Source organism: Plutella xylostella, chromosome 19, assembly GCF_932276165.1.
Source record: "Plutella xylostella chromosome 19, ilPluXylo3.1, whole genome shotgun sequence".
Lineage (NCBI taxonomy): Eukaryota > Metazoa > Arthropoda > Insecta > Lepidoptera > Plutellidae > Plutella > Plutella xylostella.
The window spans coordinates 2719371-2738968 of NC_063999.1; the positions used below are offsets into that span (position 1 = coordinate 2719371).

At 39.3% G+C, this 19598-nt stretch overlaps 3 protein-coding genes across 3 annotated transcripts; 2 read left to right on the plus strand and 1 right to left on the minus strand.

Annotated features, from left to right (window-relative positions):
• Positions 1–185: 185 nt before the first annotated feature.
• Positions 186–11722, plus strand: LOC105391979 (transmembrane protein 214). The gene is made up of 10 exons (XM_011563558.3): positions 186–397; positions 474–631; positions 772–1054; positions 1318–1506; positions 2112–2329; positions 3089–3314; positions 3397–3539; positions 8048–8171; positions 9502–9898; positions 10087–11722. The coding sequence occupies exons 1-10, from the start codon at positions 277–279 to the stop codon at positions 10211–10213; spliced, it is 1986 nt and encodes a 661-aa protein (XP_011561860.3). The 5' UTR covers positions 186–276; the 3' UTR covers positions 10214–11722.
• On the minus strand, positions 11716–14090 carry LOC105391977 (deoxyribonuclease TATDN1). Its single transcript, XM_011563557.3, has 6 exons — positions 13970–14090; positions 13705–13884; positions 13383–13566; positions 12668–12871; positions 12116–12325; positions 11716–11848 (listed from the first exon to the last, which is right to left on the minus strand). The coding sequence occupies exons 1-6, from the start codon at positions 14001–14003 to the stop codon at positions 11749–11751; spliced, it is 912 nt and encodes a 303-aa protein (XP_011561859.3). The 5' UTR covers positions 14004–14090; the 3' UTR covers positions 11716–11748.
• A 202-nt stretch (positions 14091–14292) lies between these two features.
• On the plus strand, positions 14293–19597 carry LOC105391992 (origin recognition complex subunit 1). The gene is made up of 10 exons (XM_038106104.2): positions 14293–14513; positions 14654–14894; positions 15005–15962; positions 16047–16143; positions 16479–16651; positions 17080–17177; positions 17562–17688; positions 18154–18289; positions 18654–18855; positions 19152–19597. Exons 1-10 carry the CDS (start codon positions 14422–14424, stop codon positions 19407–19409), a joined length of 2382 nt encoding a protein of 793 aa, XP_037962032.2. The 5' UTR covers positions 14293–14421; the 3' UTR covers positions 19410–19597.
• The last annotated feature ends 1 nt before the right edge of the window (position 19598 follows it).

Consider the following 19598-nt stretch of genomic DNA (forward strand, 5'->3'; position numbering starts at 1 on the left):
CAAATAATTTAGCATGAAATGGATATAAAATTCTAAAGTTAAAAATAAGAGGGCACATTTATTTTGTTGCAACATGCAAATGCAGTGATGTGCATAATGATAATGACATAGTGCATCACTTTTGCCACGTTTGGTCGAGGTGGAAGCTATCGACCAATGAGAAGCGTCGGTTTTATGACATTTGTTATGGTTTTGTAAGCAAGTCAAATTTGACGTGTAACCTATCGCTTTCGCTTTATTTACTAAAAAGTGTTTTATTTAATAAACTATCTCGATATGTCTAGCGGTCAATGGGAAGTTGTGGGAAAGAGCAAGAAACCTCAAAATGGGAAGGTAAAGCCACCAAAAGACGAGGAGAAAAAGTCGCCGAAAAATGGAATGAAAGTTGACGACGGCGGTACGTGTACACTTTTGCTGCTGCTTTTTCATGTTTTCTGTATAAAATCTTATGTTTTATTCATGCTTGCTTATAGCTCCACAATCGGCGCCGGTGAAGTCATTCTACGCGGGCATGGAAATTGATGATAGCAAACCTAAAAAGAAGGACAGCGAAAAAAAGAGGAAACTTGCTGAAAAAAAAGCGGCTGAGAAACCAAAACCACCAAAGACTATAGAAGCGGCCCTCCAACTAGTAAGACTCCTTCTACACTTAGCTAATCATCTTCTTCTGCTATCAAATCTATAATTTTATACGTAATATTCGTAAATTTAAAACAAATACTGTAGATGTAGATCTTTTCAATACCTTGACTAAATCCATTACAATTACAGGTGGATCCTACAGAGCTGGCAACTGTGATAACTACCAACAAGGTCCGCTTCTCGAATGCCCCTCTAGTGTGGCTGAAGGAGGTAGCTGGTTTCCTTAACAGCAAGATCCAGATAGAAGTGGAAGACCCTACGTTTCCCAACCAGCCAGCCAAGTACCCCACATGTGTGGTCCCACCAGAGCTGAGGACCCAGCTGAAGAGTGTTCTAGACAGTGCCGGAAAGTCTAATGCTCAGTTGTTCTTTGATGTCTCTCTTACTGCCTTAGCAAATGACATGAGTAGAGGTTTGTACATTGGTGTTTTAGAATGTTAATTGTGTCAGTAATGGCATATTTTAGGCATGAATTGCACAAACCTGATCCAATTAGTTCTGCTATTAAGCATTATATAAGCTATTGTATTTTTATCATAAGTAAAAGAAGGTACTTACTAGTAATACATAACTGAGTTTCTTACCTACCTTATGCTAAGTGAAGTAAAATAAGTTCTTACAACCACCAATGAAAAATAGAAAGTAAAATAGTGTTTTCCTTTTTTTTGTTCACAGGCCAGTTAGTGAATGGACACAGAATTCTACTACAAATGCTGGCATTGGAATATCCAGAGTTTTGTGTTGCTTCTATTTCTAAGAGTGCTAGCCTCAGGAACTCCTATCAGAATAGGCCCCCTATTGGGCTATCTCTGCTCTGGGCTCTTGGCCAAGGAGGCAATATTGATTTTGGCATTGGATTGCAAGGTAAATTTTATTTTAACATAGTTACAAATAAGCTTACTTAGTTGTTTTTATTACCTAGAGAATCATGTATGGGTATGGGCACGGATCACTTACCTAGTATGTAAAACTAGGTCATAGTAATGCAATCTCAGATTTTTATCTATCACCATAAATTTACGTAGCACATAAATAGATGTTTTTGCATTTACAATAACTATAGTATCCTTATCAAACAATATTTTTTCATTTCATTTGAGTTTTAAGCACATTTTAAGTCATTGCACCCTCAAAGATTCATCTTCCATATCAGTTGTTTGTGACACATGAAGGTTATAGATAATGCTAGGTATATGCCTGCTGATAACCAGAACTAGGTGAAATCTCTTCAGTAGTTTCAGTACATACATCATTAGTGTATTTAGTTGGTAGTTCTGGTTCTATTTTGTAAGTGCAAACTAATGATTTTTTTTCTATTTCCACAATATTAAAGGTACAATTTTGCAAAATTAAAATTAGTTAAAGGTTTATAAAAAAAATCATTTGTACTAGGTCATTTATTACATTCATTGGCCATGGTATGAGTAAATAATAATACCTACATACTTATATATTTATTCTTGTTTCAGTTTGGCAAGAAATCTTCTTCCCAATCATTGATCTGAAGAACTACACCAAGTATATAATTACATATTTAGGTAAAATAATTGAGCGAAACCCCAAAATGGAAAACAATAAAGTGAGCCATGAAAAGTTTTTCGCCATGCTAGATTTGGTTAATAGTAAACGCATAAGTCTTCCTAAAGACCAGTCAAGTGACCTTATTGAGCAATTAAGTAAATTTAAGGTAAGAAAAGTTCATATAAATATATGTATATTATAATTTATTGGTATGTAATGGCACCTATCTCCCAATTAACAATCAACCACATTCTAGACTTGTCTTCCTCATCCAACCACCAGCTACGTCCATTATTTAACATCTGCTTTGGTCTATCCCAGAGTTCATCTTGATACTGTAACAACCCTCTTTCACGGCAAGCAATCAGTACCCGTATCACGAAAAACCGCAGCATATTCTTTTCGATAGTCTATTCGAAAGTGCTGTCAACCTGTCAACAAAAAAATGGCGGTGTATAGATTTGCGAAAGTTTGACAGCTATCATTCCATAGGTCATTGTCAGAATAATATTATGTACTCTGTGGTCATTCTTTTCGAAACTCATTCGAAAGGTAAAAAGTGTTCGAAAGTGCTGTCAAGTTGACAGTAGTCGCACTCGCATTCGATTCTATTCGTTAGCTCGAATTTTCATGATACGGGTACTGAAGTGTACATCTCTAATTTACCTACTCTCACCTAATTAGGTTTAGACCAATCCTAGGTGACAGTACAAATACCTAAGCAGGTACTGTTCTTTTTTGAAGTTGGTGCCATATTTCTTCAGATTACGTTGTCACCGCACCAACATAAAAAAGAACAGTTCCTGCTTAGGTATTTGTACTGTCACCTAGGATTGGTCTAAACCTTAAATTATTTCTTACTTTTTGGTGGTTTTTTGAAGTCGGTTTTTTTCAATAACACATATTTATTTATTATTCTCCACAGGATATAGTGTTCAAAGATGCATCGAATAAGCTCCAAGTGACCTTCAACCAATTAATGAAAAAGCTTCCGAACCAATACCTCAGTGGAAACACTTTAGACTCATACAACAAGGTGATAGTGCAGAGCTTAGTGGACTGTCTGGCGAAGGACGACTCCTGCAATGCCACCTGGAGACAGCTGTTCCACAAGTGCTGCAAACAATCCGCAACCTTATTGGATTATATTAGTAAGGGACATTTGACTATGCTTTACTTTTTATTTATAATACTCTAACCATACAGTTTCATAAAGCTAAATTTCTTTTCTAGGCAATAATTGGGAAGAAGTGAGTCCGAAACTAAAACAGAAGTCTCTGAAAGCAACAGTACTCCAGTACAAGGAGGTCAGCGTAGAAGCGCTTAAAGGAAAGAAGAAAGATGAAACTGTTGTAAAAGCCAACAAGTCATGCCAGGTATTTTCCCCATCTATTCGTTAATTTCCTTTTCTTCTTTTGAATTAAATATTATTACTCATCGATAATTAAATATTATAAGTTTCATAAACATAGATATTACACGTCTTGTCTTGTAGGTAGGTAGCTTAGGTACTATAAACTATAAAGCACTCCCTTTTGGGGTAGGCACAAGTACAATGTAAAACCCATTTTAGTTCCAATGTAATTTAGACGCCTATTTTGGAGTCGTCCAAGCTAAGATAGGAGATCCTATCTCTCATCATTCATCTATTTGGCAAATATCTGCCCCCCGTCAGCATCGAAACCGTCTGCATCCTACCCAGTGTACTAACCGTTGCCCCGTTTGCCGTTATTAATTTTAGTTATACTGGAATAACGGGATATATTTTCAACTTTACCGGTTTTTTACCTTCCAAAATTGTACAACCCTATTATCCCTACTGTATTTTTTTAATGGTTGCCTCACTAAAAAAGTTATAATCGATAAAACTGAATCGACGAAGAATATATGGCATTATAATATTAGTTTTTTGGAAAAATAACTAAATTCCTCCGTATTCATATAATAAAATCATAATAATTTCTAACGGTAGTTGGAATATGGATATATTGACAAGATTGATGCACCCCAGAAATCTGTGGTGCATCAATCTCGTCGTCGTCGTGGGATACGCAAATTATATATTTTGAATGTGGCAACATTAGCCCTAACTGTCAGTTTGCGAATGGAGACGTGCGAGTCGTGACGACATTTTTATTCGTCCCGTAAAAAATTATAAAATCGTTTCGATTTTCATTACATTCTCGTCGTTAAAATACTTAGGTATGCTGTATAAATAAATTGATAAATTATATTTTTTTATGTAGGGTAAATCGTGGTATAACTGGCATGTGTCAGTAACTGGCACGTTGACTATAAAACTAAATATATTAAGCTTTTGGATATAGTAAGACCATCTTTGATGTGTTTACAGCAATCTCCAATTATTCATTGATATTATAGTTTAATTTTACGTCGCTAGGTGGGTATTTTCCGGCGCTGGAAATTATCTCAGTCAAAGCGGCGAAGATCGCCAAAAAAATGCACGTGCGTTAAATTTTTCTTAAGGAGACACCAAAATTTGTATGGCCTGTTTTCGCGAAAATAAATAATTTTTTGATAGTGTGACAATAACAAGGAAGTAGGGGAAGGTCTAAACAATATCATAATGGCCCGATTCACTGTGATTTTAGTTGCTTTTGAGTTATATTTGAGGGTGCTAGTTACTGAAATGTAATTTATATCTTCACTTAGTAACTGGCACCCCCCTGCCAGTTACTAATATTTTGGGTTTTTTGATTTTAAGCTATTTTATACCTTCTATCGACAGAAAATACGATTTAAAGTGCACTGTAAAAACCCCCAGTGTCTAGGCAGCTTTGTTTCAATAACTGGCACGGGGCTGCCAGTTACTAATCTGCATACATTTTTTTTACGCACCAATAACTGGCACTTACTGGTGCGGTAAACATTTCTTTCATGTTTCTTTTCAGAAAAATTACTAAAATCAAGGCAATCTACAGTAATTGTCCACTGCTGGACTTCTCACCAGCAGTGACACTGCACTCTGTTCTCGACCTTCCTCATCCAGCCACTACCGGTCAGCTTTATAAGGTCGTTGGTCCAGCTGCCCCGAAGGTATCCGCCGCTACCCTTGCATGTTCGTGGTCTCCACTCTAGAGCGCGTTTGCCCCACTGGTCATCGGTTCTTCGGCAGCTATGGCCGGCTTAATGCCACTTAAGCATACAGAATTTAAGAGCTATATCGGTTACTCAAGTTCTCTTACGGATTACCTTATTTCTGATATGGTCCTTCAAAGAACCACCAATCTTTCCAATGCCCGCTGATCGATTTTGAATCGGTGGACCAGTCTAACTGTCAGTGTCCACGTCTATGATCCATACGTCATCACCAGTAAGACGCATTGACTGAAGACCTTTGCCTTCAGGCATTTATGTGAAAATTTGACAAATCTTCCCCTATGCAGTCCAATCCAGTAACATTTTGTTTTATGCACTTTACAGCTTCGTTTTCTAAGTTCCTTCTGCCTAGTCGAATAGACTGTCCAAGGTAGACATAATATACCTACTGTTGCTGCATTAAGGCCGCTATGCATGTTACAACGAGGGAATTCCAGAACTGTCCAGGTCTAAATAGAATCAAAGGCTTTCTTATAGTCCTTGAAGAACTTGATAGAAACACGGTTCGTGATGACCTTATAAAACAGCTTGAAAACATGACTTATAAACAAAATTGGTTAAAGAGCTTTTGAAGCTGTTCGAGGATAGTTATAGTTTTCAGAAGAGCTGTACTAATTCTGTCTTTACCCAGAGCATGTGAAGCTGAAAGCCGTAGAAACCTTCAATTTCCGCAAGAAATTTCAGCTTAGAGGCAACTATACTACCGTCAGCACTCTTCAACTTAGCCAGGTCACTTCTCTCAAGCTGCTGAATGAATACATCAAGGTCCACAAGCATTTGCTTTCTCCATTTCCGTTTCCAAATCCAAGGGTTTCTCGATTTGTTGCATTCATATGGACCCACGATTCGTCGCATACTTGTACTGTCATTTTGTCGTAGAAGTCGACCATTACAACGGTGATTTTGAGTCTTACCGGTACAGAACCTAGACAGGTAATTGTACATTACCTAATATCAATTATATTATTGATTTTAGAGTACTTATTGACCTAATTGCATGATTTTTCAAAAGGTGCCAGTTACTGAAACATCATGTGACAGTTACTAATTTTTACTGCCAGTTACTAGGTTTTTTGGGGGTAGTGGATATAAACTTCATTAAAATCGAATATTAATCATATATCTTTACCATTTATGCCTATAATTGTTCGTCATCTTATTGCCAGTAATTCAAGCCTACCAGTGCTTAAATCAGGCCAATACTTTATTTTTAATATATTTTTTTGTGTTGCTAGTCGCTTAAACTGCCAGTTACTAGTACTTTTACCCTAGTCATCGCCCTTGTGTTATATTTCCTTAGTGTTCCGTGTGCATGTTTATACAAAAGGCTCGAAGGGCTGTTTTAGAGTAAAAACTACCTGATGTGCTTGAAAGAAACGCGCAATAGGCGCTGAGTGAAACAAGAAAAACCACTTTTATTTGTAGATGTTCGAAAGTGCGTATTCGTGGAACGTAACTGTAAATCTTATGTGTTACATCCGCTATAGTCACTATGTGGGAGAGAATGCTTCTAAAAACGTTTTATCTCTAGTATTGATAAAGCCCGTAAATGCAATAGGTTTTGGTACAAAAGATGACCCTTACGAACTGGCACGTCAAGGGCATAAACTATGATCCTTGACACTTGTAGATGGGTCAACCTGTTATTGACCTGATGAGCTTTTACATTGTAAAATTGAGTAAAATCATGTCTCATATTATAACTAAATAGGTCATATTTTGCTTTTGGGAAACTGTTGAATATTTTATTGATATTAAAAACCCAAAAAAATATGTTTGAAATCTATATCATGTAGTTTTAACCACTTGATTGCTTGGATATCAGACACAATTTCAACTATTTTATGTTGGGGGAATTTTATTTCAGAGTTCCAAAGATTAACAGTTTACCTACTATAAATAAAAGCCACTTATCAATTTTAAATGCAAAAGTCAAAAGAAAAAGATATACAAATCTCTCTACTCCACTCACCTCTGCTTACCAATTCAATTTGGATTTGTGATTATTTTGTAAGTTCAGAATAGGAACTACAAAGTTGCTCTCGGAACACATTTCTGTAAAAAACTTACACTGTATGTGTGACCGCACCTTTAGAAGTGTTAGTAAAGTTACCTATTGTAACCATAATAAACCTGTTATTCAAATTAAATAGAAGCATAGGAAGGTTTGTTAGTTGCTTACTCACTCACTCACTCACTCTCGATGGCTCGTTGACCCGAAGTGGATCTTGGCCTCCGCTACCAAAAGACGCCACTTCTCTCTGTTCTGCGCAAGTTCTCGCCAGTTGTCCGCTTTGAGCTCACGCAGATCCTTCTCCACCTCATCTCTCCAGCGATACTTGGGGCGACCGACTGGCCTACGCCCAACGGGTCGCGCTTCGTATGCCATCCTAGCCGCCCGATCCTCTCCCATTCTTTCTACGTGCCCGAGCCAGCGGAGTCTTGCAGCTTTAGTCTCTCCAATTATGTTGGGCTCGGCCATTAGTTGCTTAGTTTTCCTCTTATTATTGTAAATTTGCATACTTACATATTTGATCATGATTGGTATGGTTAAATAGGTTTTTAGGTATATGATCCTACTCATAGTTGTGTCATTCTTCATCACAGTTATGTAATTTAATTATTACTTAACTAATTACATATCCTATAAACAAATTACACAATGTACTAATGTGTTACTTCTGCCCTGCACACATTTTTAAATGAGAATGGTCCAATCATTCATAATCACAATAGATGTTGATATCTAAACCCTTTATTCCAGGATATCCTCGACAGAATGACCAGCACAAGGAGATTCCCGTGGGTCGGAGCCAGCCTGTTCCTGCTGCTGGCCATTGTGGGACTCATCAGCTATGACGTGTCAAGAGTCAACGGAAACTTCCCTAGTAAGTTTATGATTTATTTCTTTAACATATTATTAAGGTAGGCCCAAATTTGTGTCTGTTGTCTACATGAGAAGTGAGGGAGATACAGTACATGGAAAGGGTCCAGTGTGAACTGACTTTACCTATATGCAGTTGTCTTGAGATGTTGTATGTTTCCAATACACTCCCGATTGTTAGGATACATATTTTTTAATAGTGAGAATAAAACAGTTTGCAGCTGAATTCTTTGGGCGCTACCATTTTATACAGCTTCATGCAAGTAAAATACGACAGTCTTGGTTCAAAACAAGCTAGGTGGCACTTAATGCCTTCAATCAGGGGTTATTAACAAACACTTGGTAATAATATTTTCATAAAGGTGACACATATCTGATAAAACGAACTTCATATCTCAAACCCAAAGGTCAAATTACCAAGTTGGAGATTAAAGTATTCCCACGATTGCAGTTTTCTTTGTTTTGCAAGAAAGTGCTCTATAAGTATGTAGAATACCAATCTTACTTTACTTAGAATCTAATATGAAAGTCTCCATACAATACAATGTTTCAGAGTATTACCAGAATATTCCAATACAATACTAATTTAAGAGTACCTACATATATTAAACTCACTGATAAGGTCTGTTTGGAAAAGTACAGATGGCTTAATAATTACTTTAACCTAAAGATAGGAAGTGTAGGTACCTATTTGAATTATTGGTGACAGAGTCAAGCTGATAAGGCACTATGTTTATGGGTGGATGTGGGACTTTGTTGTAAATTCAAATGTAATCTGGTCAATAAAACCATTTAGAATGTTATGGTATGATCAGCTTCATAAGTAGCTCCACTTATGTTTGTTGTCAAACTGACAATTCATCACGACCCATTACGTCCCCACTGCTGGGGCACGGGTCTCCTTCCAATGAAGGGAGGATTTAGGCCTAGTCCACCACGCTGGCCAAGTGCGGGTTGGTGGACCCCAACACAAGCAAGCTTATGCTGAGAGAGTTGTCGGGTAAGTGGGCAACCCGACTGTCAGATGTTTTCAAGCCGCCCAAAGGCCTCTGACTAGGCTTAACGACTGCTGCCGAAGCAGCAACCGGGACCCACGGCTTAACGTGCCGTCCGAAGCACGGAAGCGTCCAGAAAAGCACCACTTGAAATTGGTCACCCATCCAATGGCTGACCGTGTCAGTTGTTGCTTAACCTCAGCGATCAGTTACGATCACTGAGGCCCGCTCGACTACGGACGCTTCAAACTGACAAACCGTCAATGAATTAATGAATAAATAACGATTTCCTGGTCCTGAGTTTCTATATAACCCAACCTTTCTTTTTCAAATCCACAGAGAGCACTACTGGCCGTCTCCTCAAGGACGTGGGACTCCTAGAGCACACTCAGTTCGCGTGGCAGAAGACCCTGTCCACGTCAGCCCGCGGGTACATCTGGCTCGAGACCAACACGCCCATATACTACACCAAGACCGTAGAGTTCACCAAACCCTACGCGGAACTAGCCAGAGATGTCTTCATAGTCGGAGCGAAGAAAACAGGAGTATTATACGAAAATGTCAAGGAGTATATAGCGCTGAAGACACCGGTTGTGGTGTCAACGATAGACCAGTACGCTCCAGGGTTCATCGAAAATGTGCAGGGTTACACTGCGTCTGGGTGGGCGTTTGTCAAGAAGCATTCCTGTGAATACTACCATATTTCGACCGAGTATTTGAAGACGAAAGTGTTTGTGTGAGTATTTATTTGCTATGTTATTATTTTAAGTTATATTAATTTGTATAGAATGTGATGTTTAGCTAGGAATAATATCACTACTCACAGCCACAATCATAACTATACAGCTTCATATCTAACTAGATGAGAGAATTCCACAGTAAAGGCTTTAAAAAAAAATACGTTACACTATTTTGTATTTACAGAGGCGAGTGGGCCCCAGAAATCCTTCAGAACAAGACGGAGTCAGCCCTGAACGTGACCAGGGACCACGTGTCGTCGTACTACCTGTGGCTGCGGCAGCAAGTCAACGTGTACTCGGAGATACCTTGAACTCTTCGCACAGTTTTGTACAACGCCCACATTTTTGACTTCTAACAAACAGATGGTGTGAGTTACTGGCACTAGAGGACACGATCTCTATCATTCGGCATATTTTTTCTTCATAAATTCCTATTATTTATTATCGTCATCTTTTTTATTTCCTTCATGTTAGTTCGGAACCTATGTAAGGATTAGTGAATAGAATCATGTTTTGAGATTAACTACATTGATCTGTGATTTAATATTACGTACAACTGTCTCGACAATTTGAACCCACCATAGCTACATAAATGTGTATTGTTACTAATAATACGGCCGCCAGTTACTTCCATCATCATTGTATTTTAGTCTAAATGTTAAATTTTCATTATTAACAGACCATTGTCGGCCTTAAAACAATAGCACTAAGGCTCTGTCTGTTAACAAATTGATTATTTGAAGTCGTTTTACAATTTCCATCAGTCATAGCTCTAACTCCATCTTGTCCAAAGTCCAAAATCACAACATTGCTATTGTTTGGGTTGTATTTTGATATGGTTTCTACAAATGCTGGCTTTTTGTACCTAAAGAGTTCTTATATTTTGTGTAAATATTTATTAAGATCTTATTAGATTACCTACTGGAAAATAATTATGTTTGTTGTGACATATCGACCTATTGTCTCCAAGTGATTATTTTAAAACAGTTAATTTATGTTTTATGTATTGTATATTATAATTGTTATAGTTAAACCATCCCATATCGCTTTGTAGCCCATTTCTTAACATGTTTTCTATTGAATGTACTTCAAGATCTAGACAACGAACATAGTTGTATTCTAAATTCTCACATTCTGATGGTATTGCATTTTCGTAAGCACTTCATATTATACCATGACATGTTAGGATATTATGGTCTCTCAAAACGCAAGCAACAATTTAAAATGCATTTAATTGGCTAGGCATTGTTACAGTGTTGCACATTCCATAATGTTGTATTCTAATCACTTAGTTACCATCTCTTTCATTTCTTTGTGGAATAAAAGAGATGGTGCAAATTTTCGAAAGAAACCCATGGTTTGACTAGCTGTCACGCTTTGTGAAAGAGATAAGACACAGTTCTTTAGTTAGTCCAAAGTGGAAATTACCTTCACTGTAGCTTATTGAAAGTATTATCACGATCTTGTGTGCCAATAATCTTGGATAACCTTTTACATTCCGCAATAGGCATTTGGCAAATTTATTTAATTTTTGCCGCATTTTTTGCAAATCATATCAATAATTTTAATGAATGTGTGTGTTTGTTTATTATTAATTGCAATGTGGGATTTATATTTATAATGAATTGAGAACTTTGAATATACACGCATGATTGTTTTCAAAATTACTTTACACTTGAATTTACTTCACAGGTTATTTATATACATATTTTTTACTGAAATCTTGTGGTCTAATTCCATTTTCTTTGAGGTTTAGCTATTAAATGTTGTATGGAGAATAGCTATTGTAAGGAGTCACAATAAATATTGTTAGTGATTTATCATGGTCTTTTAATTATACATTTCCTTATTTACAGAAAAACAGTTTATTTGTATTATTATAGATCGCATCAGCTAACTCATCGATGTTCTCTTTCCTTATGGCTGCTAATATCTCCAACACTTGCCTAGAACAATTGAAATAGATTATGAGTATGGATCGAAAGTTTTCGCCATAAAAATATCACTTAATATTTAGGCAGTCTTATTTATATCTAAATTCTAATTAGTGACCAAGGAACATATTATGCACATACTCTAACGAGAAAAATATATTCAGCACTGCACGGGTTCGTTATCGACATACACAAACCTCACTGTATCGCGTTTAGGCATAAATACGGCGCACGAGTTTATCGACCTCAATAACGAACCCATGTAGCCGCCACACTTACACAATATTGACAGGTTCATTCCTCCCTTTGACCTGGCTATTGGACTCTATCTGGTATTTCTCTTTCTTTACTGTGGGCATCTTGGTGGCGACGTGGGGGTAGCCGGGGTGCGTCGGCTTCACCTCACACCACGGGCAGTCTGTCTCTATCATGAGCCGGTCTTGAGGTATTCTGGCCGCCACTTCCAAATTCTCTTGGGTCCTTAGTGAGCTGTAATTTGTAGGGGTATTTATTATGCTTGACAGGATGCTTATCTATTAGACTGTAAATGGTATAACTAGTATGATGAGCTTTGTCAGTCTATATGCACTTTTTTGCCTTGCATGGACTTGGTAACTGCTAACAGAATAGAATTATAATGACTTAATGAGTATCAGTTTCATAAGGTACTTATTATTGACTATGGAGCTGACTGTGAGGCGAGGTATTTGCCCAGCAGTAGGCTTGCAGTATGTAATAAAATACATAGACTATTTGAAAAACAAATAAATGCAGTTTCCATTTATAACTTAAACTCAGAATGGAAATATAAGAGGTGGCTGCTGCCCTTACCATCCATTAATACCAATATACATGCCAAGCCTGAGGATCTTGTCTAAAGCATCCTGACTACCGTCAAAGGAGTGCACCACGCCCCCCACCACCAGATCCTTGTTCCGCTCCAGTATCTCCACCAGGTCGTCGGCAGCCGCCCGGCAGTGCAGGAAGAGGGGCAGGTTGAACTCTTTGCTTAATTGTAGCTGATGTTCAAAGTATCTGTAAATGTAAATTAAAATTATATATTTTTTTAAATTATTAATTTAAAATCTGCTAGCTGAAGTGGACATGAGCCAGCCTTATAAGAACAGTTGACCAATAGGGTAAGCAAGTGTTTGAGTCTGACTGTGACTTCTTCTACAGTCATCGAAATATAATAGGCCTGTTTGGACAGCTACACAAATTTGTGATTTACTCTTTATTTACTTGATGAAATACATAAAAAGACACATAATCTGGCTTATTATTTAACGGCCGAAAGAAAAAAGAACTTTTAAAGCACTAAAAGTAACTTATTGTATTGATTTTTCATCATCATACATTTTGGAGCTGTCCAAACAGGCCTGTTATATTTCGACGACTGCAACCAGAAATAGGCAAGTGAAGTTTGGAACTTCCTCTAGGCTGCAGGGCTGTAGACCTTAAGACAGGTAGCTGGAAAATTGAATCTTAGCTCCTTGCTCAGTCAAACTTTTTGTTTAGGGAACCATTATAAATACCTGATACTTACTTAAGTTGTGTGTTTTTCTCACAAAATTGAAGCCTTTCATAATCTAAGCCACATTCTCCTATTGCCACCACTTTGTCCAAGTTTTCACTGATCAACTCCCTAAGTCCTGACAAGTAAGACTCTGGATTGGATACAAACTCTGTGCATCTTGTGGGATGACAGCCCACCGTTGAGAATAGCCTTGCTGATAAAACAAAGTAAATAAATTAAGATCACAGGAATACAATAAAATAAGTATATAAACTATTATGACAATAATTAAGGGTCGTGATTTGATTTTGGATGGTTAAGGTTTATTTTTTTTATTTCACATACTACTTACAGTCACTTTTAGATAACTCAATGGCTTTTTTGCTATCTTCCAAACTGCCACCGGTAATGATCATTTTATCCATTCCTGCTGCCCAGCTGCGCTTCAATACAATGTCCAGGTCAGGGGCATGCTTTTTAGAGCCATGATAAACACCCTGATACATATCATCGGTTAGATTGGCCCCAATATCTGTAAAAAATATGGTGAAGTTAGTTTTCACAGGTTATATTTTATTATAAATTTATCTAGCATGTAAAAATATGTATAAACTTACCGATATATTTCCTAAGAGCTGCCATCCTTTTCATAAATGATTATAGTTAGATTACGGTCAAAATTAATAATTAAATACCAAATAAACTTTTGTTTGATTTTCCGCGCTTCACAGACACAGACATAGAGAAACACAGAGAAAATTTTGACAGCTAGCTCAAAATTTCCGGTTCACAGAATATCTTATGTGCATAGAGGTGCTCTACAATCGATTTTATTGTTTACACAAGTTCTTATTTTGAGGAAATCTCGGTTTAAAAGACTGGTTCCATTTATTCGATAAAAATCGGTTGTCATCACTATTTGACATATACACTTAAAATGCGCGCGAAAACGCAAAGTCAACAGTTTGTGTTGTTTTTCGTTGGGTAACCTAAAACTTTTACTGTTATCTTATGCCAAATTATCGCATTTAATTGTTCAACAGCGGGATACTTCTATATAAATATTACAATGCCACGAAAAACGTTACCTGACGCGGTTAGTTGGCTTAGTGAATGTGTAAATACAGATCAAATTGGCTCTCACAATGTTTACTACTACGAGTAAGTTTTCATTCCTGTCTTAAATAGTTTTTAACTCAACTAAGTAAACTATCTTTCATTATTAGGTCTTATATGGTAGTTTATCAATGAACCCAATGAAAAACATACGATTCAACGCTATACCATTGCAAAATTTACAGAAAATTCAAGTTCAAGAACTTGATAGCATCAGTGGGCGATTTCGTGCTGGTGTCCAACGCGGACGCGGCGGAACCGGACGCGGAGGAGGGCTGCGACGCCGCCAGGATCCTCGCGCTGTACGAGAACAGGGAGAAGAAGAGCGACCCGTTCAGGGCCAAGGTGCAGTGGTACTCGCGGCCGGCCGACCTGCCCACCAGCTGTTTTAACAACATGGATGCTATAGCATTTTCGCCTAAAGAGGTAACTGTTTTAAATAATAGTTCTTCATTGTTTGACTAATGGATTTGATTGGCTCTGAAAATAAATTTTGTTTTCATAAAGGAGAAAATTAAATTTTACAACTTTTATAGGTAATTGAAGATCACCGTCCATTTGACACTGATGTGTCAATTGAAACATTCTACAAGGTGTGCGGCATCACACTGACATTCACCTCCATCGACCCAGAGTCAGTGCAGGATGAGGAGTCCAAACAGTATAACTATGTCTGCCGCTACCGACTCACTGCTGTCAGCAAGAGGAAGTTCAACATTGAGCCCGTCATGGAGGAAGAGAGGAAAGCCATTGAGTTACTCAGAACCCCAAGAAGACCCGACAGCCAATCCAGAACCGGCACCCCTAAAACCCCCAGCAGCTTAGTCAAAAGAATGAGCAGAGTGTCTATTTCAGAACAGAAAAACTGGAGCATAAGCAAAACTGAAGGCACTAAATTACTACTGAAAAGAGCCATACTGGCCGACAAAGAAAAGGCCTCCCCTAAAAAAGCTACACCAAAAACTACTCCAAAGAAAGCTCCAGAAGCCCAAAGAACCTCTAAGACGATTGGAAGGGAGAACATAGCTGATATCATTTCAATGGAATTGGAAGAGAATTCTGATGATGAACTCCCGACATTGATCATCAGAGAACATATTCCAACTACACCTAAAAGAAAGGCTCCAGTGAACAAAAGATTAGAGGAAACACCAAAGACTACTTTAGTATTTGAAAGTGAGAAGGAAACTCATTCAACAAGGTCTGGGAGGACCACAAAGATGCCAGCACATTATTATGAAGAAGAAATGTCACCTGTGAAGAGAACTCCTACTAAATCAGTGCGGAAACGGATCATGAGTAGTAGTGATGATGACTTCAAGCCAATACTACAGACTCCGAAAGCCCCTTGCACTCCACGGACGCCAAAGACTGCCCGGACCCCTCGCGCCACACCGGGAACTAAAACTCCCAAGAGTGTGTCCCGTAAGATCATGACAAGCCAACTTACCCCCTCCTTAAGAACGAGAGCACATTCAGTTGAAAAGGTTATCAGTAAGTACTACTTATGTCAGAAGAAACTTACAAAAAATATTGTACTAATGTCCAACTTTAACTATTTCTTTTACATGCTTTCAGATTATGCCAAACAAAACAAATCCTTGCCAGGAAGAGAACAGCAGATGGAAGAAATATTGTCATTTGTGAGAAGCAAGCTGCTGGATGGCACCAGTGGGTCAGTATTGCAGTTGAATCATTAGCCAACCACCTACATCTTATTCTATGCCAACAACCATCCACTGCTAGACCTAAGCGAACAGGTGTTCAGCTGACTGGACTGAAAACTTTTACATTTATAATTATAAAATGAAAAATGATGAGATAAAAAGGCTTTTTTATGTATTTATGGATGGTTCTAATAAGTTGACATCCTAGACTAACACATAGGCTATTCTATTATCCTAGATTAACACATTGGCTAATTTTCATCCCAAAATTCTCACGGGAAAGACGAAGCTCGCGGGAAAAGCTACCTAATCATTAATCTAATCTCTCCATTACCTCCCCCAGCTGCATGTACATATCCGGCGTCCCCGGCACGGGCAAGACGGCCACAGTCTGCGCGTCCCTGCACCTGCTCAGTGAGGAGGCGGGCCTGCCGCAGTTCCAACTGGTGGAGGTCAACGGCATGAGGATAGCCGAGCCCAGGCAGGCGTATGTGCAGGTGTATAAGCAGCTTACTGGTAAGATATTTTGTACATAACTTCCCTTATTTACCTGCGTTGTAATTTACAACACAAATAATCATCACCCATAAATCGTTCACTCTCATTGTGACGTCGGTTTGCACCGACCTAGCTACGTCCGTCCAAACGCTGTCAAACGATACACTTATGTTATGTGATGGTGGTGCTGGTGTCCATTTGAAAATCGTCTACCAGTCAGTTCTTCGGCGAATTGATCTGCCAACTGATACGGCTGCTTGCAGATTCCACCTCTGTTGGTTAACATTAGAACTCAATATTCAACAGTAGTTGAAATTAGCCGACCATATTCCTAACAGCAACCGCCTACCACTAAACTTTTGGACAGCAGTTTAAAGGAATTCCCTGTTATGATGACCATAAGAGATTTTACTATATTATTATCACAATGATCTTTATGGTTCCAGGTAAGACGGTGGCGTGGGAGCAGGCGTGCAGTCTGCTGGAGAAGCGGTTCACCAACCCCGGGCCGAGGCGCGCGCCCACCGTACTGCTGGTTGATGAGGTTAGTGGCATCAGATATATTGTCTCTTTCTTATACAGGGTGTTGCTAAGTGGTATAATTAGCCGAAGGGGAAAAGCTCATTCTGTACAAATTTAGTTTTACTTGCTATTTGAGAAAATTACCACTATTGCAACCCTTGTATAAATTAGCTATATCACTCACTAAATTGAGACAAATGTTTTTGTTACGCTGTAATACAATTCATAATTTAAGGGTTTTATTTATGATGTGTGTGCACCCTGCTTACCGCTCTGGTGTTATTTTGAATATACCAAAATACCAATGTAGGTAATATTGGGAAATAATTTTTCAACTACCTAACGACAACGCCCTTCATCTATTCCCGTACATCTTAACTAAAGTACACTCGCCGGCACGTTCCAGCTGGACGCGCTGTGCACCCGGCGGCAGGACGTGCTGTACAGCGTGATGGAGTGGGCGGCGCACGGCTCCGCGCGGCTGACTGTACTCGCCGTCGCCAACACTATGGACCTGCCCGAGCGCGCGCTAGGTAAGTACAGTCGGCGGCACGTTAGGTCTGAAGTGATAAAAAAACTTTTTCATCATCAATTCGTAATCGTCTAAACTACACCAATACCGTCTAAGCTTACATTGGCTACCTGTCGGTGTCTATTCTTATGATGATGAATTTCACGCTACTCTCAGGCACCTAATTCCGCCACGGGGACTAAATAAGTTGGTTTGACCCTTTGCTTAAAAACGTTTAGGTTCCAAACTCCGAAAAGGGGACTAAATAAACAAGTAAATATAACTACATACGTACTTACCATGGCAATAGGCCCGCCCCCTATTACATTGGGACTAACACAACACTGGCGAAAAGTGGGTGCAGCAATGCACCTTTGCTTACCCCGCAAGGGAGTACATTAGTACAAGGCGTGAGTGTTTGTTATTTTTTTTTATATACCTACGTACTTACCATTTCTACAAACCAATAACCACAATCTCCCCACAGCGGCGCGCGTGGCGTCCCGCCTCGGCCTCACTCGGCTCACGTTCCCTCCCTACACGCACACGCAACTACAACACATCGTGGCCACGCGCCTCGCCGCCGCCAACGTGTCGGCTGATGCGCAGCAGCTTATTGCACGGTTAGTTCTTGGCACTATTTTACTAACTGCTTTTGCCCGCGAAATTTGCAAGAGCTCCAGAGAGATCTGATAAATGGTGAAAGGAAAAGGGTGCAAAAGGAGCCTCTTCGAATGACGTAACTTTTAGTCATATAAGAACGATACACCCAGGGCACCAAGAAGAGATAAATTAAATATGAATTGCCTATTCCTTATGCTTACTTGATGTGCTTTAAAATAACTAGCCTATCATTATGCATACTTTTAGCCTAACCTTCTTCTTGTAATGTCCCCATTCCGCTCATTTCCTAACATTATTATTTCTAATAAATGCCTACAATTTAAATGAAACTTAAAGTAAACCAATATAACCCTCCACCCACAGTAAAGTAGCAGCGGTATCAGGCGACGCGCGCCGCGCACTAGCCCTATGCGCGCGAGCAGTGGAGCTAGCTGGCCCTGGGTCAGCGGCGGGGCTGGCCGAGGTGCAGCGAGCGCTGGCCGAGGCGGCGGCGGGCGCCAGCGTGGCTGCCATACGCAGGTGCTCGGCCGCTGAGAGGCTGTTGTTGAGGGCTGTTGCTAGTGAGGTATAGTACATTTAATTAAAATGTATCTATAATGGGCCACCTAGTTTTTTTCACTCTTCGAGCAGTGAAAAGGGAAGTAAACGTAAACACAAATATAAAAAGTTATAGCTATACAGTTTGACAAGAAATTCATTATAGGGGCCCAAGTAGCTTTCCCATGGGCGTGAGTAGGGCTGCCAGCCCAATAAAAAACCGTTTCTACCATAGAGAAAAAATAAATAATTGGTTTCTACTCTTAGCCAGGGCTCTATCCATCACAAACATCCCAATTAAGCCCCCAATAATTACTCTCACAGGTGGAAAGAACCGGCACAGACGAGACAACCCTCTCGCGCGCGCTGCAAGCCGCCGCCGCCATCGTGGCCCTCGACGGACGTCCGTACCGCTCCGCGCAGCACGTCCGCGCGCCCACGCCGGCGCAGGCGCAGGCTATCTGCGCGCGTCTAGCCGCGTCTAGACTGCTGCTGCTGGAGCCTAGGGCCGCCGAGCCGAGATTACTGCTGAATGTCAGTGCGGATGACGTGCATTACGCTACTCGGCAGATTTGTGTGTGATTTTGGTTTATGTTGGAATTTGTTATGAGGTGCCGTAAGTGAAGAATGTATCGTTTGGCATTCTAGCTGTACGTTAGGGTTGAAATCTCAGAATCATGAATAGGTAAAGTACAAAAAAGTTTAATTTATTTATAGTGCATTGTTTTTAATTTCAGTATTTTTGTAACGACTCGACTTCATATAAATTGT

Excerpts from the sequence above, each read along its gene's own strand:
- LOC105391979 (XM_011563558.3), top strand. The coding sequence starts at position 277 with ATGTCTAGCGGTCAATGGGAAGTTGTGGGAAAGAGCAAGAAACCTCAA. Across the intron at positions 3,315-3,396 it reads AACCTTATTGGATTATATTA|GCAATAATTGGGAAGAAGTG; the intron begins GTAAGGGACATT and ends TTTCTTTTCTAG. Across the intron at positions 8,172-9,501 it reads AGTCAACGGAAACTTCCCTA|AGAGCACTACTGGCCGTCTC; the intron begins GTAAGTTTATGA and ends TCAAATCCACAG.
- LOC105391977 (XM_011563557.3), bottom strand. The coding sequence starts at position 14,003 with ATGAAAAGGATGGCAGCTCTTAGGAAATATATCG. Across the intron at positions 13,567-13,704 it reads TGAGTTATCTAAAAGTGACT|CAAGGCTATTCTCAACGGTG; the intron begins GTAAGTAGTATG and ends TTGTTTTATCAG. Across the intron at positions 12,872-13,382 it reads GAGAAAAACACACAACTTAA|ATACTTTGAACATCAGCTAC; the intron begins GTAAGTATCAGG and ends TTACATTTACAG.
- LOC105391992 (XM_038106104.2), top strand. The coding sequence starts at position 14,422 with ATGCCACGAAAAACGTTACCTGACGCGGTTAGTTGGCTTAGTGAATGT. Across the intron at positions 15,963-16,046 it reads TTCAGTTGAAAAGGTTATCA|ATTATGCCAAACAAAACAAA; the intron begins GTAAGTACTACT and ends ACATGCTTTCAG. Across the intron at positions 17,178-17,561 it reads CCGTACTGCTGGTTGATGAG|CTGGACGCGCTGTGCACCCG; the intron begins GTTAGTGGCATC and ends GGCACGTTCCAG.